The following is a 25,023-nucleotide window of genomic DNA, read 5'->3' as shown; positions in this document are numbered from 1 at the left end:
CTAAGCTCCTGAGTCCCAGTCCTGTATCATACCCACAAGACCATCCTCACTACCTCAAAAGTGCTTTCTAATGGATTTTAGCAGAGAAATCTTTGGCTATACCAGTTGGCTTCTTATGGAGCTAGGATCCATGACCTTCAGCAGAAGCTGCCCTTGTATTCTACACATACTTTACAGACTGAACTAGAGACAGACATGCAAAAGTTGTTACTCTAGTCTGAGTGTCAACAGCAGGCAAGCAATACTATATAGCCTAAACAAGATGTATAAATAAACAGTAGTTTATAGCATATAGACCCCAATTGTAACAAACATTGCTTCAGAGTCTGCAGCTTCCCTTCATCATGAGAGTCAATCTTTACAAATGAGTGACTTTTTCCACTTTAATGCTCCAAAATTGAAGAAATATTGAATATAGCACCACGTTTACAATAAAATCTTAATGCCATATATGTCAATGTATAAACAACCGATGCAACAAAATGCAAAGATCTGAAGTAGATTAGAAGTTTGTTCTGTATAATTTCACAAAAGATTTACCTTAGATTTTGCTGAGTCACTAGTAGCGGAGTCTGTGGGAAAAAAATCAGATATAATATGGTCAGTTCTGTGCAAAATTTGTTTTTGCTACAGACAATGCTGGACTTATGGGAGGGAGGGGAAAACAAACAAAAAAAAAAACAAGCACAGACCAAAATGTGAGAGCAAATAAAAACCAGAACAGAGTGGATAATCAGAGCTCACAAAGATGCAAGCTGCACCACAGAAAGCCACCGCCATGAAAGGATGCTGTGAATTGTAGGCAGAACCAGCTCAATGACAGGAATGGCAAAGGAGCCCTGTTCTTCTAAACAAAAACACAAAGATACTAATGTTTATTCCATGTTTTAAGTGTACAGCCCTGCAAAACTGCAGCTGAGAGACCTTTTCAGGATTGTCCTGGGTACTCTCCTATGACTGATGCGATACACAATGCAAAACTGAACATCTTACTATTGCTGGCTGCCCTAGCTGCAAATTGAGGTTCTCAGGGTTGCATTCATTTTGTCAAACTATTTAAAAGTTATTTGACATAAGGAGTAGCATTTTAACATTGTGCTTTGTTTTAAACCCCAATTTTACATCTGTATTCTCCTCTAAGTAACATATTGGTGAAATGTTACTTTTACCTAGCTAGAGTACAGCAGCTACCAGTTTTGTATTTCTCGATAACAAGCGTTATTATGAAATGAAAAATGAACACCATAATTTTATTGTTGAGCAAAACTTGAGGTTATACAGTTATAAAGGAGGTAGGAAAGGGCTAGCACAATGACCAGAACATGTTTTCTTTGACATTTTCCAACTTTTGGGGGACTTTTTCCCCAGAATTAAAGAGCTGAGCCCCATGCCACACCCCTTTTTGACACATGGCTAATGCTTTATGACTAGAAAAACTGGTGGACCATACCATGCTATTCCTCCTCAGGGTCTGCTTCAGAAATAACAAGAAACAGCAGAAAGACTTAAAAAGTAGCATTGATCTGTTTAAAATACTCTTAAAAGAAAATTTACAGCACAGATCAATTGGGGGGGTGGGGGGGCATTTACAGGAAACGGGGGTTTCTGCAGACAAGGCAGCTACAATGTGGGCAACAGTCCTCCTTCTTCCTACAGTTCCAGCTGTCCATCAGTGACATCACAGAATCCACTAGTGACATCACCGTGTGATAGACTCCTCCCATTTCACCTGTTTCAACATCAGTATAGAGTGACTGTTTCAGTAAGTGCTGAACAACCCTTGAGAAACTAAAACAAAAGCTAGAGACAAAGGGATACCTTTTGTAGGAAACAACATGCTGGGTTAGTGCAACAGTACAGTGAGAGTAAAAGAGTTACCAAGAACACGCCTGCAATGCTAGTACTTAGCCAAACCGACAGGACGGCAATTGATAAACAGAAGGAAATCAGCTTTAATATAAAAATATTGCAGTATACTTATGAAAATATCTGTTGACAAGCGAAGTAACAAGTTTTAACTGAATTCCAATCTATTTAGAACAGTATAGAAGGTAAAACTTTCTGCCATCACAGCAACCACTTACACAGCAGCATATATCTATTTGACCCTGTGATGATTATTACATGGAAAATTGTGAATAAATAAAAAACACAGTGTACGTATGTTTGTTGGCCCTCAGTCTTTCAACAATTACACTTCTATTGGTCAGCAAAACTTTCCAGTCTATATCATACAGCTCTGTGTAAGCTCAAAAGCTTGTCTCTCTCACCAACAGAGGTTGATCCAATAAAAGATATTGCCTCACCCACCTTGCCCTTGTAATATCCTGGAACCAACACGCCGAAAACCTCACTGCATACAAGCACCACTACAGACACTTAAAAATACTCATGATTGTTTAGAAGAAAAAACCCAACTTATTAGTAAAAGAAAATAGAAAATTGCAGTGAATTAATAGAGTAGGTTATTCTAGCCTACGGACTAACACTGTCCAGGCAAGTTACCTGATACGTCTCCAGGAGATACTCCCGTCCTTCCAATGTTGGTGAGTAAATGATCTATGTTTGGCACTGGCTGAGATTCTACAGTGTTTTCCTCCTGAACTGTTGTCTACAGTTAATAAACAAAGATCTCTTCATCATCGTTTCACAATTAGTTCATTGAGGTTAAACAACATTTAGAAAACAGCATTATTTCACCTGAGGACACAGTTTCCCCATGAGCTCTAATTTTTCCACATTGCTGCTTTATTGCTTTTAACAAAAACCCATGGAACTTATTAGTTCTTTCATTACTGCAGAGTCTGGAGAGCTAGAAAGGTGTTTCTGAACAGCAAAGCATACAATGGTGCAGCAAAAAATATGATGCATTCTAAGGATATCTGGACTGTGTTCTAAACTAAAATGAATTAGAACACAAATATTTAAGGAACAATACTTACAAGAGGCTCCTCGGCACCATCTTCTGTGAAAAACCAGTCATGCTACAATTTAAAATAAAAAAAGTGAAAACCCCACAGGAAGTGAAACAATCAAATGTGGACATCACTAAAAAAAAAAAAGACAGTTTTGAGAAAACTCCAGGGACAAAACTCAGAGCCAAACTTGTGTAATATGTGAAAGCAGGTCTGTCTGTGTAAATTTTTTTTAAATAATGAAATGAATTCACTTACTTTTTGGATAAGTGTTTCTACAATTTTGTACTGGTCTGGCATATGAGTAACCATGTGCGTCATATTGTCTTCAGATGTCCTCACAAGGGTTGGACCAAACACTATAGCCAGGTTTCTTGGTTCCATCTATCAAGCAATGGAAGTAGATCTGCATTACACATTTATAATAGGGATATACAATAAATACCCATTACAATAAAATACATTAAGTGCCACTGAAGCTTCCTAATAGTCTGTCTAACTTAGGATTTATTTGTGCAATGCATAACAACCAGTTTATAGCTATTACTGCTGCTGTTTTTGAAGCCAGTTAAACTAATGACATTCAAAAGATTCAGTAGTGCTCATATTACCATCTCAGGAAGTCTGATACATAAAACTTTTTTACATTAAACCTTTTATAAAATGTACATTTCAGATAAAAAGGCAAAGATGCCGCTATACAAAACCTGGTCCACTTCTGTACAGTGGAACATATATACTCCTTTACTGGAGTTCAGAACCCAAACTGTTGCTTACAACCAGGGAAAAGCTAAATTAAAAAGGACTCTCTCATATATTCCACCTGCATTATTGATTTTACATTAAAACTAGATTATGTAAAAATAGTAACACTGTAAAAAACAGTGCCTTCTAATTAAGGTATTCAAGCATCTTCTAGACACCTTAAGCACTGGGAAACTTCCAAACTGTATTTTCTCTCAAAGTGCTTTTATTCAACCAGGGAAGAATTTCAATTACTAATCAAACACTGCTCTCAAAAGGTATGGAAATCTCCACTGTCCGTGCACACGCTAGCCTGTGATGCACAGAACCCATTCCACTCCCATTCACCTCTGGAGACGGCAACCAGCATTTTGGACCTTATGCGAGTCTATCACACTTAAATACCCAAATGTGTCCAATAATCTCCTCAGCACACAAATCACTCATTCTATATATCTGCTTTTTAAACTGCACCTTACGACAAAAGCCATAAGCAAGTATGCAGGTCACTGCAGACTACATGGCTCTGGGAAGAAGGATAAAGGAGTCTGAGGCACAAGTCGTGTTCTTGTCCATCCTCCCTGTTGAAGGAAAAGGCCAAGGTAGGAACCATCAAATTGTGGAGGTAAATGCGTGGTTATGCAGGTGGTGTCAGAGAGAGGGCTTTGGATTCTTCGACCATGGGATGTTGTTGGATTGCTAGGAAGAGATGGGATCCACATAACGAAGAGATGGGAGAGCATCTTTACAGGTAGGCTTGCTAACCTAGTGAGGAGGGCTTTAAAACTAGCTTCGACGGGATGGTGACCTAAGCCTGGAGGTAAATGGGGAAATGGGATACTCGGAGGAAACACGAGGAGGGTGCAACAAGGGAGACTCCTGATTCATACTGAGAAAGTAGGGCAATCGTCTAGTTATCTTAGGTGCCTGCACACGAACGCAAGAAGCCTGAGAAACAAACAGAAAGAATTGGAAGTCTTGGCACAGTCAACTAACTATGCTGCGACTGGAATAACAGAGACTTGGTGGGTAACTCACATGACTGGAGCACTGTCATGGATGGGTATAACTGTTCAGGAAGGACAGGCAGGGGAGAAAAGGTGAAGGACTTGCACTGTATGTAAGAGAGCAGTATGATTTCTCAGAGCTCCAGTTTGAAACTGGAAAAAAGCCTGTTGAGAGTCTTTGGGTTAAGTTTAGAGGTGACAGCAACAAGGGTGATGTTGTGGTGGGCGACTGCTGTAGCTCACCAGACCAGGAGGATGAGGTAGATGAGGCTCTCTTCGGACAACTAACAGAAGTTTTCAGATCACAGATCCTGGTTCTCATGGGGACTTCAATCACCCTAACATCTGCTGGGAGAGCAACATAGCAGCGCACAGACAATCCAGGAAGTTTTGGGAGTGTGTTGGTGACAACTTCCTGGTGCAAGTGCTGGAGGAACCAACTAATGGCTGTGCTTGTCTTGACCTGCTGCTCACAAACAGGGAAGAATTGGTAGGGGAAGTAAAAGTGGGTGGCAACCTGGGCAGCAGTGACCATGAGATGGTTGAGCTCAGGATTCTGACAAAAAGAAGACAGAGAGCAGCAGAATACGGACCCTGGACTTCAGAAAAGCAGACTGACTCCATCAGGGAACTGATGGGCAGGATCCCCTGGTTGGCTAATATGAGGGGAAAAGGAGTCCAAGAGAGCTGACTGTATTTTAAAGAAGTCTTATTGAAGGCACAGGAACAAAACCATCCCAAAGTGCAGAAAGAATAGCAAATATAGTAGGTGACCAGCTTGGCTTAACAGAGAAATCGTCGGTGATCTTAAACACAAAAAGGAAGCTTACAAGAAGTGGAAATCTGGACAGATGACAAGGGAGGAGTATAAAAATATTGCTCGGGCATAGAGGGGTGTAATCAGGAAGGCCAAAGCACAATTAGAGTTGCAGCTAGCAAGGGATGTAAAGGATAACAAGAAGGGTTTCTATAGGTATGTTAGCAACAAGGTGGTCAGGGAAAGTGTGGGACCCTTACTGAATGGGGGAGGCAGTCTAGTGACAGACGTGGAAAAAGCTGAAGTACTCAGTGCAGTTTGAGAAGGAGGTGAGCAGCCCTCAATGTGAAAGAAGAGGTTAAAGACTATTTAGAAAAGCTGGACATGCACAGGTCCATGGTGCCAAATATAATGCATCAGAGAGTGCTGAAGAAGTTGGCTGATGTGATTGCAGAGCCATTGGCCATTATCTTTGAAAATTTGTGGCAATCAGGGGAGGTCCTGGAGGATTGGAAAAAGGCAAATATAGTGCCCATCTTTAAAAAAGGGAAGAAGGAGAATCTGGGGAACTACAGACTTGTCAGCCTCACCTCAGTCCTTGGAAAAATCACGGAGCAGGTCCTCAAGGAATCCATTTTGAAGTACTTGGAAGAGAGGAAGGTGATGAGAACAGAAAACATGGATTCACCAAGGGCAAGTCATGCCTGACCAACCTGACTGCCTTCTATGATGAGATAACGGACACTGTGGATATGGGGAAAGCGGTGGACATGATATACCTTGACTTTAGCAAAGCTTCTGGTACGATCTTCCACAGTATTTTGCCAGCAAGTTAAAAAAGTAAGGATTGGATAAATGGACTATAAGGTGGCTAGAAAGCTGGCTAGCTCATTGGGCTTAATGGGTAGCGATCAATGGCTTGATTTCTAGTTTGCAGCTGGTATCAAGTGAAGAGCCCCAGGGGTCTGTTCTAGGGCTGGTTTTGTTCAACATCTTCATTAATGATCTGGATGATGGATGGATTTCACCCTCAGTAATTTCACGGATGACACTAAGCTAGGTGGGTGGAGGGCGTGTGCTAGATATGCTGGAGGGTAGGGATAGGGTCCAGAGTGACCTAGATAAATTGGAGGACTGGGCCAAAAGAAATTGTCCTGCACTTAGGATGGAAGAATCCCATGCACTGCTACAGGCTGGGGACCGACCGGCTAAGTTGCAGTTCTACAGAAAAGGACTTGGGGGGATTACAGTGGACAAGAAGCTGGATATGAGTCAACAGTGTGCCCTTTTTGCCAAGAAGGCTAATGGCATATTGGGCTGTATTAGTAGGAGCACTGCCAGCAGATCGAGGGAAGTGATTATTCCCCTCTATTTGGCAGTGGTGAGGCCACATCTGGAGTAGTGTGTCCAGTTTTGGGCCCCTCACTACAGAAAGGATGTGGACAAATTGGAGAGTGTCCAGCGGAGGGCAACGAAAATGGTTAGGGGCCAGGGCACATGACTTATGAGGAAAGGCTGAGGGAACTGGGCTTATTTAGTCTGAGGCTATGTCTTCACTACCCGCCATATCGGCGGGTAGCAATTGATTTCTCGGGGATGGATATATCGCATCTCATCTAGACGCGATATATCGATCCCCAAACGAGCTCCTATTGATCCTGGAACTCCACCAACCTGAATGGCGGTAGCAAAGTCGACATGGGGAGCCGCGGACATTGATCCCACGCCATGAGGACGGTAGGTAATTCGATCTAAGATACTTACGCAAATTCAGCTATGTTATTCACGTAGCTGAAGTTGCGTATCTTAGATCGATTTCCCCCCGTAGTGTAGACCAGCCCTGAGGAAAAGAAGGGGTGAGGGGGAGATTTGATAGCAGCCTTCAACTACTTGAAGGGGGGTTCCAAAGAGGATGGAACTAGACTGTTCTTAGTGGATGGCAGATGACAGAACGAGGAGCAATGGTCTCAGGTTGCAGTTGGATATTAGGAAGAACTATTTCACTAGGAGAGTGGTGAAGCACTTGAATGGGTTACCTAGGGAGGTGGCGGAATCTCCATCCTTAAAGAGTTTTAAGGCCCTGGCTGGGATGATTTAGTTGGTGTTGGTCCTGCTTTGAGCAGGTGGTGGAACTAGATGACCTCCTGAGGTCTCTTCCAACCCTAATCTTCTATGATTCTAAGAATAAGCACAGCACTTCTACTATGCATTATTATATATTGTGGCTTACAGTTTATCTTCTCATGCTCATGACATGGAATAAGCTCCTCATAAATGGGGGGTCCCATGATCCACAAGCATGAGAACAAGACTGCAAGTCTGGATGTTCTGAGTCTGAATCCTAGCTTTGACTTGGTCAAGTCAGATCACTGCTCTGTAAAATGCTAGTTCTTTATGCTATGAGTATTCATTAGCTGAAATTTTTACAAACACTTCTGATATATAAAATGCTATTATAAGGTCTAATTACTATCAGATAGCACCCTGAACAGTGCTTTAAGCATTGCACAAAAATGTATATTAAGAAATGATGATAGCACACACCATTTATACAGGTTTGCTTTTATTCACCCACAAAATCTGATTAATATTTGTAACAAAATCTTACTTATTTAGATGGAGGGTAAAATTTTCAAAATCATTTCAGTGATTTAGGAGCTTAAGTCCAATTTTCAAAAGTGACATAGGTGCTTGGGAGCTTAAGTCTCACTGAAAATTAACTAGACTTAGGCGGTTTTTAAGTTTTACCCAGAGCATTTTATTCTGAAGGATCCTAACACGCTACACAAAGCATGGGCCCAATCTTGAGAACTGTAGAACACTGAAATGAAGTACAGCATAACATACTACACAAACAGTGGGAAAATGAGACATTTTTTAAATGAAATAATGGCAGACCCCTATTTTCATGAGATCTTTAACATTAATTATCAGACAGTAAACAGATTGAGCAGACTTCTCAGGTCTGCACAGAAAACGTGCACCATTTTAACTGAAATTGGTTTTGAACTGTTCAGTTCAACTAGCTGAAACCTTGCATGGGCACACGGATGGTCACAATTAAGTTGGTTTACGACTGGCTTTATATACATATTGTTTAATTCTGTAACTTCAACATAAGCCAGTCGTAAACCAACTTAATTGTGACCACACAGGTGATTCGTACCCAGTGTCAAGTAAATAAAAAGGAATTTTAGTTACACCAGTGCACACTTTGTATACAGACGCATCTCATCCAAAAGCTCCTCAACAGAGCGAAGGGCCTTATGTTGACTTTACCGACCTTAACCAATAAAACCTTGGGTTGACACAGATGGGTTTATCACCTGAAATAATCCCACACAATGAAATTTGTTCAAATAAGTAAAACGGAACAAAACGTCTTGTATATTTGGTTTGATACCTTGTTCTTTTCTGAATTCTCTGCTACGGTCTTCAGATGTGCAGAAAGAAACTTAAGTGTTTCATAATGATGTTCAGGTAAATCGTGAATCTGAAATAACAAAAATTTAGTATGGAGTTTAAAATATTTTAGTGCTAAATTGTACTGCATTTAAAATGTATTCAAAGTCAGCATACCAGCCTCTTAAGTGTTTTCAGCCGCTCAATAGGATCTTCTTTTCTATTGGCATCTATGAAATCAGCATATTTGTCTGACAAAAGAAAACAAACAAACAATCTGTTTTACTGCATGAGAGAGAGAGAAATTTCGTAGAAAACAGAAATTAACCAGTTTCAACTTTTACATAATATATCTAGCAGCTGTAATGGAAAAATAGCTCAAAGAATTTATGTCAAATTAAATTGATAAATTCTAATAATTTGATTGGGAATATCACTGGATTGTGATTATAAAAGTTAACCTACTACTAATTTAAAACACAATTCTTTAAAACCCCCACTATTTCTATCAAACCTATAAATAAATGCAGATGGAGCATACGCTGTTCAAATCAACAAATTCCATTCCCACAGCTGTTCTACCAAGTTGAATAGTGGTTACACACACATCCAGACACACACGGTTACACTATTTCAAACTACTTCAGAAGCATGAGGAGATCAGTGAGGGGAGGAGGAAGGAAAAATGTGTTAGCTCAGTTTGGCAGAGGGCTAAAATTAATAGGATACTAACCGTGTACTAACCTACTACATACAATGCAATGTAGACATGAACAAAGCATGTTCCTGTTTTGGAACCATTTACAGTGATTCCTGGGCAGTTAAGAGAAAAAATTACTGTCAGCTGACATGTGTAAGCCATTTTAATCACAATCATCAGCCTTTTTAATACAGAATTGTGGAAGTTTATTACTTCATTGGGTTATTTTCACTTGATTTTTTCTCTCAGTCATTTGAAGGCCCTAATGAGGATGAATATTTGATGAAAAAATTCCTAAAACAAGCCCAAAAGGGAAGACAACTCACCATTAGTAAAAAGTGGTTCTGGGAGCTTTCTGAAGAAGGATTTCAGTAAACTGCTTATCACATTCAAGTCTCGCCATTTCTATGTATTTAAAAGAGAGAGAGAGAAATAGAGAGACACACACACACACAGACTTTGTATTGCTATATTCATAATAAACCTCCTAGAAGAGATTATTTTACATGGAAATATAGCGAACACCGACTTACATCATCATGAACATCGATGTCAGTCATTCCTTTATTGAGTTCCTCTTGCATACTTGAGATAGCAGCATTGTTTCCAGGGACTCTGTATATACCTGTGTATTCAAGGCCTCGTTCTTCAACCAGTTTGCAGCATATGTCGACTATCAGTGGAATATACTGGGGGGAGCGGGAGGCAGAGAAGGGAGAAGATTGTTGGTTTTGTTTAAAAAATGTCTCTCACAAGTAAGAACATACAAGTATTTTCAAACTAGTGAAAAGAAAAACTACTTTCATACTTTATTGGTGAGAGCTGGGGGACAGTCATCAAGCCTAACGCCAAAGGTTCCTAAAGCACATGGCTTCTTCTCAAATGTCTTCCTCATGATGTTTGGAATGCCTTTTCGCCATGTTCCCTTGTCTTTTGGTGGACTTGTCTCATCTTTTTGTTAATATAAAGCAAATGGGGAGAAAATGGAAATGTTCAAGTTATACAATCAAAACCAATTCTGATCAAACCAAAACGGCCAACCACTTAGTTTTTTATGATTTGCTGTATTTTCATCAGTTTCATTGTCCAAACTCCCTGCAGACACTCAGTAAATATGCAGAGTTTCTCAGACAAGACCAGGCATCTGGCTTCCATTGAAAAGGTCTGACTGGATTTTGCCAGCCTCCCTTAGTCTATCTAAAAACACACACTACTGCCTCTTCAAGTGACTTGGAAAAAACCAGTTATCTACCTTTTTGTAACTGTTGTTCTTCGAGATGTGTTGCTCATGTCCATTCCATTCTAGGTGTGCGCAAGCCCACATGCATGGTCATCAGAGATTTTTGCTTTAGCAGTGTCCGTAGGGTCAGCTATGGTGCCCCCATGAGTGCTGCACTCATGCATTGGTATATTCGGCGCCACCAGCCCTACACCCTCGCAGTTCCTTCTGGCCCGCAACTCCGACAGAGGGGCAGAGAGTTGGGTGATGGAATGACACGAGCAACACATCTTAAAGAACAATAGTTACAAAAAGGAAGGTAACCATTTTCTTCAAGTGCTTGCTCATGTTAATTCCATTCTAGGTGACTCACAAGCAATGTCCATGGAGGTGGGCTCAGCGTTCACAGTCGTGCAGTTTGCAGCACTGCTCTGACAAAGCCAGCATTGTCTCGAGCTTGCTGGTAAATTCCTAATGAGATGCGAATGTGTGGACAGATGACCAGGTAGTGGCCCCACAGATCTCTTGAATTGGAACCTGTGCCAGGAAGGCCACTGACTATGCCTGTGCCCTAGTCGAGTGTGCTGTCACAACTGCCAGCGGAGGCATGTTTGCCAGCTCACTGCAGTAGCAGATGCAAGCAGTGATACAGAACAAATCTTCTGAGCAGACACACAGGGCAACCCTTCATTCTACCTGCCACATCAATGAACAACTGCACTGACTTATGGAACAGCTTTGTCCTATCTATGTAGAAGGCCAGCGCCCTCCTGACGTCCAGGGCATGCAGACTGCACTCCTCCTGTGACGCATGGGGCTTTGGAAAGGAGATAGGTAGATGTGCCGGCCAGTATGAAACTGGGAAACTACCTTAGGCAGAAGTGCCAGGTGCGGTCGCAGCTGGACCTTATCTTTCCGGAATAAACACCCTGATCTCAGACACAGTGCAGGCCAACGTTATCACAACTAAGAATGAAACCTTCCAGGGAAGAGCAGGAAGCCAGAGGGTCAAAGAGCCTTGACAACACAAGGTTCAGGTCCCAGGGAGGGAGCAGGATCCCGGATGTGTGAGTAGAGATGCTCCAGATCTTTCAAAAACCAGGCCATCATGTCATAAGCAATGACTAACCTGCCTTGGAACGAAGGGTGGAAAGCTGAAATAGCGGCCAGGTGGACCCTGATTGATAACAAGGATAAACCTTGGAGTCTGAGGTGCAGAAGATAATCCAGGATCTCCTGCAGTGAGGCCAGCTTGGCCCAGATAGGCTGTTCCAAGGTCCAGCACGTGAACCTTTTCCACTTGGCCAGGTAAGTCACTCTGGTGGAAGGTTTCCTACTACCCCAGAAGACCTGCTGAACCTGGGCTGAGCATTACCGTTAATCCGTATTTAGCCATGCAGCAGCCATGCTGTGAAGCGTACCGCCAGCATGTTTGGGTGCAGAAGGCTGCTATGGTTCTGGGACAGCAGACACAGCCAAAGGGGCTGCAGCAGGGCGGCTATCGAAAGGTCCAGCAGCGTGCTGAACCAGTGCTGGTGAGGCAACGCAGAAGCTATTAGGATAACCTTCACCCTGTCCTTTTTGATCTTCAGAAGGACTCTGTAAATCAATGGCACTAGCAGGAAGGCGTGCATCAGCGCTCCCAACCACAAGATGAGAAACTCGTTCGACAGGGAGCTCCTGTCCATCCCCCGGATCAAACAGAACAAATGGCACTTCTGTTCTGCCTGGGCACGAACAGGTCCACCTGAGGAGTCCTCCACCTCTGGAAGATTTTACTGACCGCCTCTGGATGGAGCAACCACTCGCAGTGAGACGAGAAGGTCCCTGCTGAGGTGATCTGCTAACATGTTCCTGGTCCCAGGTAGATGTGCGGCTACCAGATGGATGGCATGCCTTACACAAGTCCCAAAGGCAGAGAGCTTCTTGGCAAAAGGCCAACGACCTGGCTCCTCCCTGCCTGTTGATGTAATACATTGCAGCGGTATTATCTGTAAGGTCCTGCACCACCTTGCCCTTCAGGTGGGGCCTGGGAGGCCAAGCAAACCGCTCTGAGTTCCCTGATGTTGATGTGGAGGGCAAGATTGTCCCACAACCAGCAGCCCTGCATGCTGAGCTCGCCCAGATAGGCTTCCCAGCCCAGGTCCAACGCATCGGAGACCAGGATCAGCAACAGGCTCGGGCCCATGAAGGGAACTCCCTCCAACACTGACCTGGGGTCCAACCACCAATCCAGCAATGAGAAGATGCGATCCAGCACCCCAACTACTTGGTTTAGATCGTGTCTGTTGGGAATGTAGACCAACACCAGCCACGCTTACAGAGGCCAAAGATAGAGCCTGGCACGACTGATCACATATTACATGCGGCCCAACAACCGCGGGCAGGTGCGAGCCATGGTGAGCAGGTGGTTTTTCAAATGGGAGCTCAGGTCTGACAGTCTGAAAACGCACCTCTGGAAGGAAAGCTCCGGCCTGCGTGGAGTTGAGAATTGTTCCCATGAACTCTGCTGCACAGGCCTTAAGGTAGATTTTTTGTCGTTTATCAACAGGCTCAGGTTGCGGCATGTGAGCGCACCAGATTAAGACTCCTCTGCATGTGTTCTGGAGATCTGTTCTTGATGAGCCGATCAGCGAGATACAGGAAGATCTGGACCCCTCAACGTCATAAGCAAGCAGCCACTGGCACCATACATTTTGTTAACACCCTCTGGGCAGATGAGAGGCCAAAGGGCAGCACCGTAAACTGGAAACGGCATCCGCCCACCATGAAAAAGAGAAAGCATCTGTGACCGTGAAATATGGAAATAAGCATCCTTCAAGCCGAGGGTGGCATACCGGTCTCCCAGATCCAGGGAGGGGAGGATGGAGGCCGGAGAGACCATGAGAAAAAGACAGTTATCTTTTCCGTAACTGGTGTTCAACATGTGTTGCTCATGTCCATTCCATATTAGGTGTGTGTGCGCATCACATGTGCCAGAAGTTCTTCCTCAGTAGTATCTGTAGGGGACTGGCTCTGACGCCCCTTGGAGTGGCGTTCGCGTGACGCGGTATAAGGGACGCTGCCTGCTCCACACACCCTCAGTTCCTTCTTGCTGAAAATTCTGACAGTGAGGAAGGAGGGCAGGTCATGGAATGAACATGAGCAACACATTTCAAAGAACACCGGTTATGGAAAAGGTAACTGTCTTTTCTTCTTCGAGTGCTTGCTCATGTCCATTCCATATTAGGTGACTCCCAAGCAGTACCCCTGGAGGTGGGTAGAAGTTCACGGTCATGTAGATAGCAACACAGCTTTGCTGAACCCAGTGTCGTCCCTGGCCTGTTGAGTGATGGCATAATGAGCAGTAAAAGTGTGGACAAAGGACCACATTGTGACTCTACAGATGTCCTGGATAGGAATGTGCTCCAGGAAGGCTGCTGAAGATGCCTGAGCATCGGATGACCCTTCATCCTATCCACTGTAGTGATGAAGAGTTGAGTCAATTTACAGAAAGGCTTGTAGTATGCTCTAAGTAAAAAGCCAAGGCCCTCCGGATGTCCAGGGCATAAAGACGCCTCTCTTCACTGGTGTTGTGTGCTTTGGGACAGAACAGTGGGAAGATAATGTTCTGGTTCATATGGAAGGTGGAGACCGCCTTTGGCAGGAAGGCCAGGTGGGGCCGCAACTGAACCTTATCTTTGTAGAAGACAGCATGTGGCAGTTCTGAGGCCAAGGCTTTAATTTCTGAGACCCGTCTCGCCCAGATCACCAACACCAGGAACACGACCTTCCATGACAGATGGGAAAGGGAGCAGGAACACAGCCATTCAAAGGGCAGGCCGGTGAGCCTAGAGAGAACCAAGTTAAGATTCCACTGCAGGACGGGAGCCTGCACCTTTGGGAAGAGTCTCTCCAATCCTCTCAAGAATCTGACAGTCATGTCATGGGATTGGCGGGTGAAACGTGGAGATGGCCGCAAGATGCACTCTAATGGAAGTGTGCACCAGGCCCTGGTTCCTCAAATGGAGCAGGTAGTCCAGGACCGCCTGTATGGAGGAACGTGAAGAAGAGATGCCCCGTTCGGACGCCCAGGGGGAAAACTTCATCCACATGGCCACGTAAGTCAGTCTAGTTGAGGGCTTTCTACTTTCCAGGAAGACTTGTTGGACTCCTTCTGCACAGGTCCACTCCTCTAGGTTTAGCCACACAGTATCCACACCAAGAGATGGAGGAACCCATGGTTGGGGTGTAAGAGCCGAACGCTGAGCCTGCCTCTCCAGTCCTGAGGCGTGACTGCTTTGGGCGGGCAAATGCTGGCAGGACATCCCTCTCAATGCGGATTGGTACCGCTGAGACTGGGACACATGCAAAGGGTTTTCCCCGAGACCGAGGAACCACGGGAGCCGGTGTGGGCGGCACAGAGAGCATAAGGCTCTCTTGAGCCACTCAAAGAGCTTTGGGTGTCGACGGCATCTGAAGCTGGCTAGGGCCTGCACCATTATGTGGGGTTGAAGGCCCTTTGAAGAGATCATCTTGCTGCCATGGTACCCTCCTCCACTAGAGTGCCAAATTCTGGGGCCTAATTTTGGGGAAGGGACTCTGAACTTTCAGAGGGAGTCCCGTAAGCTAAAATTATACCTGCCCAAGGGAGCCTTGTGGTTCGCCACCCGGAATTGCAGGCTAGCTGTCGAATAAATTTCCCTCCCAAAAAGGTCCAGTCTTTTGACCTCTATTTTTGGGGTTGAACTGGTGTGCCCCTGCTTGTCCTTTCCTTGTCCACAGAAACGACCAATGAGCCTGGAGGTGGATGGGTACAAAAGGTCCTCAAATCCTTTGTCCAGGACAAAGCACTTTTTTTCAGCTCTTTTGGAGGTGGGAGGAATGAATGATGGGGTTTGCCAGAGGGGCTTGGCAATTTTGAGGACATGTCATGCACTGGTAGTGTGACATGGACAGAGGTAGAGGCTGAGGACGTTGAACAAGGTGTCCACATGCTCGACCATCTCCTCCACCTCTAGACCGAAGTTCTTGGCCACGCGTTGATGCAGGGCCTAGAGGTGCAGTTATTCTTTAAAATCATCTGCATGCTGGCCCTTGAGGATCCCGCCACCACCTTGTCTGGGGGATGAGGACAGTGACTGAACAGCCGGGGGATGCCCCGGGGCATCATCCCCTGTGAGGAAAGTGGATTTTGGAGTGGGCACTGGCTACTCTACCCCAACTTCCGAGCATGTTTCCTGCACCAAGCCTGGTGCCATCAACATTGCTCCAAGGTGGTCACCAACCAGTGGTGGTGTGAAGGGGGCATAGGCATCATGGGCATGCCCCATGCACTCCAATAGGGTCAGTGTGCTGTCCACTAACCGTGCTGCCAAGGTGGTGGTGTAGAAGTGGATGCAGCCTCCAATGCCCAATCACGCCTGTGTTGCCTTGGTGAGGAGCTAATCTGCCCTTCCATGCTGGAGGAATCCCTTTCCAGAGACCACGGTGGAGTTGCTGATGCCTGCACTTGTCAGCCGACGATTGTCGCTGGAGACCGGTGCTTCGAATAGGAAGACCAGTGCTGGGGCCCCCCAGACCTGCGCCGCGAAGACAACCGGCGGAAGGGTGAATGGTGGTGGTAATATGGAGACTGGCACGTCCCCCTAGGAGACCCACATTGAGAGGGCAGAGACTACGAACACAGTGCCCATGATCTAGTGCAAGCCCCTGAAGATCTGAGCTGCAAAGCCAGAGATCTGCAGCATGAAGTCAGAGAGCGCTCCCTTGGCTCAGGATATCGGCAGCGTTCAACTGCCTTTGGGGGGTCTTGGCAGCTGGCTTGCCCTTGTAGGGAGCCTTTGCTGCTTCCTGTGGCACACATGGTGCCTGCAGCGCTGGTAAAGGCCTCTGCTCTCTAGGTGCCAGGAGAGCCTGAGAAAACACTGATCCCGCCACAAGACTGGGTCCCCTACTGCTTCCAGGATTCAGCAGTGGATCCTTTTGGGGGCTAAGGGTCCCGACTAGGGAGGCATGTCCATGTGGCTCCGGTGTGGGTGGGCAGCCAGAACTGGGTCCTTTACCCGATACCCGGTGGCCTTTCTTGCCCAGTGTCAGGGAGCCGTGTTTCTTGGTCTTCTTTCTGGGCACTGGTGCCAGGGGTGTGCTTGCTCTGAGGCCAAGGTCCTAGGAGTAGAGTCCAGCTGGGATGGCTCAGAAGCCAGGCAAAGAGCAGACTCCACGAGGAGGACCCTCAAACAGATGTTGCTCTCTTTCTGGGTCGTGGGTCAAAAGTTTTTACAGTTGTGACACTTGTCTTTCGCATGCAATTCCCCCAAGCCGTTGAGGCAACTGCTGTGGGGGGTCACTAACAGGGACAGGCCTGTTGCAGTCCAAGCAGGGCTTAAACACTGGAGACCGAGGGATTCTCTGCCTGGAGAGAAGTCCCCATTGGGACACTAACTACTAACTACACTTAACAAGCGCTTAACACTAACTACTATAAACCAACTATTTACAAGGCCCTAAGGCTCAAAGTCAGAAGAGATGAAACCGCTAGCCCTTGCTATGTAAGGAAAGGCGCTCCGACTCACCAACACATGCAGTAAGAAGGAACTGAGAGGGCACAGGGCCAGCAGCGCCTGATATATTGACGCATGAGTTTGGAACTCAAGGGGGCATCCCAGCCGACCCTACGGATACCACTAAGGCAAAAATCTCCGATGACCGCACACGTGGGCATATGCACAACTAGAATGGAATCCTCATGAGCAAGCTCTCAAAGAAACACCACCGATTTTGGATACACCCAATCCCAAGACTTTGGTATGTCTTCACTACTGGCCAGATCAGTGGGCAGCGATCGATCCCCGAGTGCTCTCCTGTACTCCAGCTCTGTGAGAGGTACAGGCAGAGTCAGTGGGGGAGTGGCAGCAGTCGACTCACCACAGTGAAGACACCGCAGTGAGTAGATCTAAGTACGTCAACTTCAGCTATGTTATTCACGTAACTGAAGTTGCGTAACTTAGATCGATTTCCCCCAGTGTAGACTACGCCTTAGGGCTAGAAACAGCTGAAAAAGCGTGGCTTGCACTGTGTGACTTAATTATGCTAACAGTAAAGTTTTCAAAAAAGTGTCCAAGTCTCATTTTCAGAAATTACTTAGGACCCCAAGTCTCCCTGAAAAATCAATGGAACGCAGGCTTCTAATTGCCTAAGTCACTTTCAAAAGTGGGACTTGGAAGCTTTTGAAAATTTTACCCTTAGACTGATGCAGTCTCAATTGCTAAAACTGAGTCATATGCACGTTTGGTTCCCCTCAATGATACAGGTAAGTGAGGCTGCACTAGGACCATAATTCTCCTGATGTGATCCTGTCCTCTTATTCAGAGGTTTCTGGAGAAATAATGCTGTTTAAGATCCTGATGGTTACTCACCACTACCTCTCCAGCAAACTGCTATTGCAGTTTTAATATATAATACGGTATGATAAGGATAGTCAGTATAAAGGAAAACTTGTTTGGGGCACAAAACGGAATTTATTCTCCGAGTTCAGGTGCACATGTTCAAAGCTGAGTACTCAGTCACTTAAATCAGTGGTCTGATTTTCAGCAGTGCTGTGCACCAACAACTACCTTTAGAAATTTTGGTCTGAGACTTTATCAGTTGGAGATCAATTATTGACTTACGTTTAGAGTTGCAGCTCACTCATCTGTGCAATTTAATATGTGGCACCTTAGAAAGAGCTCAGCAGAGCTTAATTTCTTGCTCTGGGGAAAATAATAACTTTTCTCACCCTAAATAGTATGTTTTCCTTTGTGTACTTTAAATTCATGGGGCAAGAAAATCCTCTACCATTATAAAAGGTTTTGGAGAAAAATTGTTTTCTTAACAATAATTTAAAAATGGTTCTACCTAGTCATTTGCAGGTCAACCAGGGGAGGGAAAGACTAGAGCTAGATAAGATTAATCTTCTCTGAAGCAAGGGACAAGCTTGATAGAGCTTGGCTGTGAGAAGCACAACGCTGGTGTATTCTATGGCTGCTGTCACTACAGACAGTTGCAGAAAAAAGAGCCAAGACTTACCTCAGAAGAGACTGCAATACAGAACTTCAAAGGCCTGAAAAAACCACCTCCAAGTGACAAGTTACATCGACTTAGACACTGCACTATGTTGGCAGGAGATGCTCTCCTATCAACATAACGTGTCTTGACCAGATGTGCTACATTGGCAAAGCTGTGCTGATGTAGCATGGTAGTGAAGACAGCCCACAGACTGTCAGTGATTATAAATACAGCTCAAAAAACTAGTTAATGCTTGTTTCCATATGTATATTCACATATCTGAAGAACTGGGTTAAAGCAACTCTTATGTCCTGAATATTTGGCCTTATACAACGTTAATTTTTTATAGGTTTAACAAACAATAATGTATGCAGAATACATACCTTTAGTGAGCAGCTTCCTTTCCGACTCCTCCTTGGGAGAGTGAGGACTTTGGGTCCTTTGTTCTGCTTTAGTGCCAAGGAATGTTTGCCTGATACTGAGACTCTGGCGAGGTGTTTTGGGGGATGGCTCTGTTTTGCTGCTGGAAGAACTGAAAGAAGACATTACTTGGTACAGAGAAGCTAGACACCAGACAAATAAAACTGCCAGCTACATATATACTGCTTACCTCATCATTGTGCTATATTCTTTAATCCTCCGGCTAATTAGGTCCCTACTAGTGACACCAGTATCCTGTAAAAAAATCCATCAAGATCTACTTCATAATCCTCGTTTTGACAATACCATTGCAAAAGCTTATCTAACCACCTTTATGGGAATAGTTGTGTGTATTCTAATCAGATAACGTACACTGGGTAGTTGTAGAGTTCAATTCCAGTACACCTAATATGTAATGGGTATTCTCAGGAATAGAGAATACACCGCTACTTTGATATAACACCACCCGATATAACACGAATTTGGATATAACGCAGTAAAGCAGTGCTCTGGGGGAACAAAAATGTAAACCTATCAAAAATACATACAAAAAATGTTTTACAAATGCAATATGTATAGACACAGATATCAACATTTATATATAATATGCATGTGTGCATATGCATACAACATGCTCTATCCTCCAATATGTTTATTAGAATTTATGGAAATGAGTATGAAAATTACAAAACAGTTTTTTTTGAAATACCTGTCAATATTTCACTATGTAAACTATTAATGGTGCAAAGTTTCTAAGTGAAAACTGCTCCTATACTGCTACTTCCCAACGGGAGTCTGCTGGGACAGAACAGGCCAGAAATTACTGTTCCCATCTGATTACATTGTAAAATAGGGATTTTAACAGGTATTGTACAGCGTAATTTCAAATGTTTGTAGTTAAATTAAAAATGATTTTTAAACAACTTTTTAATGGGCAAAACTAAAGGTAAGTACAGATTAACTAAACATCAGATTATTAAATTGCCATCTTTTTATCACTCAGTTATTCTTTGGGATATTTAAACTTCAGAAGACAGATTAAGAATTTCTTCTTCTATGCAAATAGATGTAGTTATATGGGTATCTAATTTCACTGCAGTTTTTCTTTTACTCCCTAATCCGTATTTCAATTTAATGGCAACCAAAACCAGAAAAATATATTTGTCCTATTATAAATAAAAAAGTATAATGATTAAAAGAAAATACAATAGAATAAAACAACATATACGGTTATACATCAGATATTATATGGTTACCTGATCATTGAGGTTGCTATTGTCTTGTATAGCCTTAATCCATGCTAACATGTCATCTCGGTCTTCAGCCTGAAATAGATACTCGCAGTCGGATGTGGTGAGCCGAAATACATTTTTCCTCTTGGTTTCACTGTATGAGATATCTATCAAACATGCATTGATACTAATAGGTTGTTCTTCTTCAGATGGAGTTGTCTGCTCTTTTTTATCCTTGTATAAATAAAGTGAATGACCTCGAAGAACAACATATATTTGCTTCCATGGCCGAATGCTGCCACCAACTCGCTGGAAAATATGAACCAGTTTGTTGTGTGCGTCACACATGTTATTGTTACCTAGTTATTAGCCACATACAAAACTTTTAGAACACAGGATGGCACAGAACACTCAGCTTTTGTATAATAAAAGTACTAGTCACTGACCACTTTGCACCAAGGGAAAGGGGAAATCTCAACTGTCCCTCCTACCTTAGCATATAATATTGTATGTGTGGAAATGTGACAGTAGCAAAAGGATCTGAAATTTTAAGAAGGGATAGTTACAGAACTAGCAGGCATTATAACCAAGATTTTCAAAAGTGACTGGGTGCTCCACTTATGTCATCTTCAAAAGGCTTGATTGTAAGAAGCCCCGAGCTACCTCCCTTCCCCTCTGAAAATCAGGCTCCTTCATCTTTGAAAATCTTGGCCTATGAATTTCCAGTGAGTCTATGAGGTCTGTTCGACTTCAAAAATGATGTAAATACACAAATCTGTCCCACTGTTAACATAAGACACAGCCACACTCCCATCATTCTAGAAGTTGATTTGCACTAAATAACTAGATCTGAGATATGAAATTCTCACTATTGCTCTTAATTTAAACCAACAGAAATGAAGGCAGCTATGAAGATAATCTATGAAAGAAGATGTAGAAGTTGCCCGATTAAAGCTAAATGCTTAACGTCATTTTGTTAGTGCCCCTTACATGATCTCTTACTGCATACAAGAAAGCTTTACAAGGAACGGCTCTTGCCTATAGCTTGACTTCTCTTACCCTCAATTTTGGCAGTCGTATTTTTTATATTATCCTTTATGTAAGTTAGAAAGCACAATACCTTTCCCTTGTCTGAGACAAGCTGTCGAAAATAGAGCCATCCTTCCTTGGAGGCATCGCCAAAGACCTCTGAAGAGGAATCTTGTCTGGATCCAGAGTCTTCTGAAGATTTTTGGCTGTCTGGGACCTAAAGAAAAATAAGAGTCAGAATATCAAGAGGTCCTCTAAATAGAATTCTCAGTAGAGGTCTATATTTAGGTAATTTTCCCGCTTCTTCCCCCCAACATCTCTATGTGAATGTCTCCTCCGTGTATGGTGCAAGGAAATAATTATCAGGGTATGAATATTTCTACTATTCCATTAGTACAAAATGATTAACTGTGAAGTCACGCACTATTCAAGCCTATGTAATTCTTGAGACATTCCACCTTTATTTATTTTGATATTTTTGTCTTTGAGTGCATCATATACTATAGCTCAGATGTGAGATGCTGCAGAAAATGAAAACCAAAGCCTTTTGTTCAGCTATAAAACAAGTGTAATGGCATTTTAAAGTACCTTTAAAAATAGTAGAGAAATTGGAGAAGAGCAGTTCACATTTACTAACTTGTCACAGTATGGTGCCTTTCAGGAAAAAATATCTGGCATGAAAAGGTCATTTTAGAATGATTAAATAGGTTACAAACAAATTGCCATGATTTCACATATGTGATCCAGCACAATATTTAAAATTCATATAACTCATTAGCAAACACTAATATCCACAACTCTTATAATATTGTTAAATATACTACTAACCTTGATCCCCTTTAAACTAGATACATGTTTAATAGACCTGTTGGGAGAAAAAAGTAGGTATTATAATGAATTTTTGTATACTTTTTAATAAAAAAGTGCATGCGCCTGTTCGCGCGCACACAGATTTATTCAGGACTTACAATTTTCCTTCTTCTTTATAGTCATCCAATCCTTCATCATAAGACTTGGATCTCTCAGTTTTTGCAGGAGACTGACCATCCAATATACTAGGCCTGATAGATTCTGCAAGTCAATCAAAATTATCAAATACTAATCAGCTGCAATCACATTTTATGTTTTGACTGTTTGAAGCAATAAAACATCATAAGCTGCCATATCTTCCCTGCAAAGAAAAGCAATTTTAAAAGAAAAATGTTTTGTTTAAAAACAAACAAACAAAAAAAAAAAACTTACCATGGTCATGGGATAGCTGACGTCGAATTAAAGGAACTGAAGATGTGGGACTGGGAGGAACTGTTGTTATAGTGGGAGCTTGAGCAGCAGATGCAGAAATAACAGCAGAAGCGGGAATGTGTGCAATATCATGGTCAATACTAGGGCTACTCGGATCATCTACAAGGCAATATGCAATATATTAGCATGTTAAATGCTATAGTAAAAAGTTCAGACTAAATAGCAGGCTGAACTTGCCTCTTCATCAGAAACGAATATCTTAAACATTGGAGGACGAGGGACAGTTCAGTGGTTTGAGCATTGGTCTGCTAAATTCAGGATTGTGAGTTCAATCCTTGAGGGGGGTCATTTAGGGAACTGGGGCAAAAATCTGCCTGGGGATTGGTCCTGCTTGAGCAGGGGTTTGGACTAGATGACTTCCTGAGGTCCCTTCCAACCCTGATATTCTGTGAACATCCAGCCTTTCAAACATTAAGGATCCAGTTAATTCACATTATTAAAACACACATTTTTATTAAGGAAAGTTGGTCCCATATCCTATGGACATACTAACAGTTACATATTTGGGATAGCTGTCACAATAGAATTTCTATGTTTAAATGGTATGCTGTTTAAAACAGCATGATGTTGGTCAGAAAACTATACTTCTAAATTCAGTTGCTGATGCATAAGGCTAAATGCAAGAGAAATGGAATACAAGTAAAATTCAATGCGTTACAATTTATGCATAAAACCTCAAATAGTTATTAATCTTCAATCAAAAATTACAAAAAAAGCTCAAAACAGCGATGTTTGAAATGGCAACATACTTAAAAGGTAGCCAAACCTCTATTTAAAAAGACTACTACCTACCAATTAGATCTTCCACTAATTGCTCATATAAACGATTGCAATCTGTACATGTCCAACACCTCTCAGTCTCAAAAGCAATGAGGGTCATTGTGCAGTAATCCAAAAAAGCTTAAGCATTTCCATGCTTTTTATATACTTCTTACAAGATGAAACATGTTGAAAAAACAAGTTTTTCAAAGCGACAGCATATAAACATCTCCTAAAATACACTAGGAATACTAGGAAAATACTTATTCCAGTAGAGAGTTACAGGAGAAAGATGGAGAGAACCAGATCATGAGCATGTTGCTGAACTGTACTGCTATAATTAATATGTATGTATTTTAAATGCCGTGAATTTTAATATGCAGCGCTTCTGAAAAGCCTATTGAAATCAGTGAACATTCACAAACAGAGGTTTATTCTTTGCTTTGTGTGAACACAACTGCATGCATGGCATTGTGCTTTTCAAATAGTCACTAACAGTTCTGTTCAAAACTGTCGGCTTGTACCATCACATTTTGGTTTCAAGTATCAGAGGGGTAGCCGCGTTAGTCTGGATCTGTAAAAGCAGCAAAGAATCCTGTGGGACCTTATAGACTAACAGACGTTTTGGAGCATGAGCTTTCGTGGGTGAAATGCTCCAAAACATCTGTTACGTCTATAAGGCGCCACAGGATTCTTTGCTGCTTTCTCATTTTGGTTGCACACTTACATTTTTAAAATGGTAGAAAAGTCTACTACAAGTTTAGTAATTTTATACAGCCCTCTGCTCTATGTCACCAATGGTATGTTAGATGAAAATTTAAGCAATGTCTTGAACTAAAAGACTAATGTCCATTATAAAAAGCTGTTCTATGTTATACTAATGTAAAAGTCAGCAGCAGAACTTGCCAATGCAATCTAAAATTCTGTAATTACAACACATTTCAAAGTAAAAGATATTTTCCTTAAAAGCAGAGTAGGTAGAAATCAATGATTTAAAAAAAATCAGATTTTATTTAAAATCAGATTTTTTTGATAAAATGGTTTTGAGGAAGAAACCTATCTAAAAGATAGTTTTAATTAAGATACATTATAGCTCAAAGATCTCTCATCATGGGATAGGGATTATAAATTCAAATTCTATAGGAGGAGACAATATATTCATGTAATGTTTAAGAAAAGTTTTGTAAATGAGTTTCAATAGTTCATGGATTAGGGACTCAATTTTATGGGGTTTCAGGGGCTTCTATATAGATTATTCAGGTTAATCTTTCTACCTACCCAATGAGACTCGGTGCTCAGTCTAGAAGATATCATCAGAGATGCTTAGTTTTGCAGTTCTCAAACTATGGATTTGTTTCTTCAGACGACAATGCTCGTTAACAGCAAAAATGTTTTTAAATAAACAACATATAGAGGTGAGAAATAACAGACCTCAACTCTATTGTTCATCTGCAAATTTCTGCACACAGAGTCAATCCTTTACCTCTCTCTAAAAGTGCAAAGTGTCAAAGT

General features: G+C 42.6%; 1 protein-coding gene across 8 annotated transcripts in view; it reads right to left on the bottom strand.

The window, feature by feature from the left end:
* ARHGAP21 (Rho GTPase activating protein 21) overlaps positions 1-25,023 on the bottom strand; it is a 219,631-nt gene that overhangs the window by 3,536 nt on the left and 191,072 nt on the right. For 6 of the 8 annotated variants that reach the window (XM_050938980.1, XM_050938981.1, XM_050938978.1 and 3 more), the window contains 16 exons: positions 22,693-22,851; positions 22,419-22,521; positions 22,279-22,315; positions 21,542-21,667; positions 20,446-20,730; positions 19,380-19,444; positions 19,153-19,301; positions 10,334-10,476; positions 10,059-10,214; positions 9,852-9,930; positions 9,003-9,076; positions 8,827-8,916; positions 3,174-3,299; positions 2,943-2,984; positions 2,506-2,611; positions 541-572 (listed from right to left, as the gene is read on the bottom strand). In XM_050938980.1, the coding sequence (XP_050794937.1) occupies positions 541-572; positions 2,506-2,611; positions 2,943-2,984; positions 3,174-3,299; positions 8,827-8,916; positions 9,003-9,076; positions 9,852-9,930; positions 10,059-10,214; positions 10,334-10,476; positions 19,153-19,301; positions 19,380-19,444; positions 20,446-20,730; positions 21,542-21,667; positions 22,279-22,315; positions 22,419-22,521; positions 22,693-22,851 (1,772 nt within the window). The other 2 variants (XM_050938985.1, XM_050938984.1) reach the window with 2 other exon arrangements.

This window comes from Gopherus flavomarginatus, chromosome 2 (genome assembly GCF_025201925.1).
Source record: "Gopherus flavomarginatus isolate rGopFla2 chromosome 2, rGopFla2.mat.asm, whole genome shotgun sequence".
Taxonomy (NCBI): Eukaryota; Metazoa; Chordata; order Testudines; family Testudinidae; genus Gopherus; species Gopherus flavomarginatus.
This window is presented reverse-complemented; position numbering and strand designations above follow the sequence as displayed.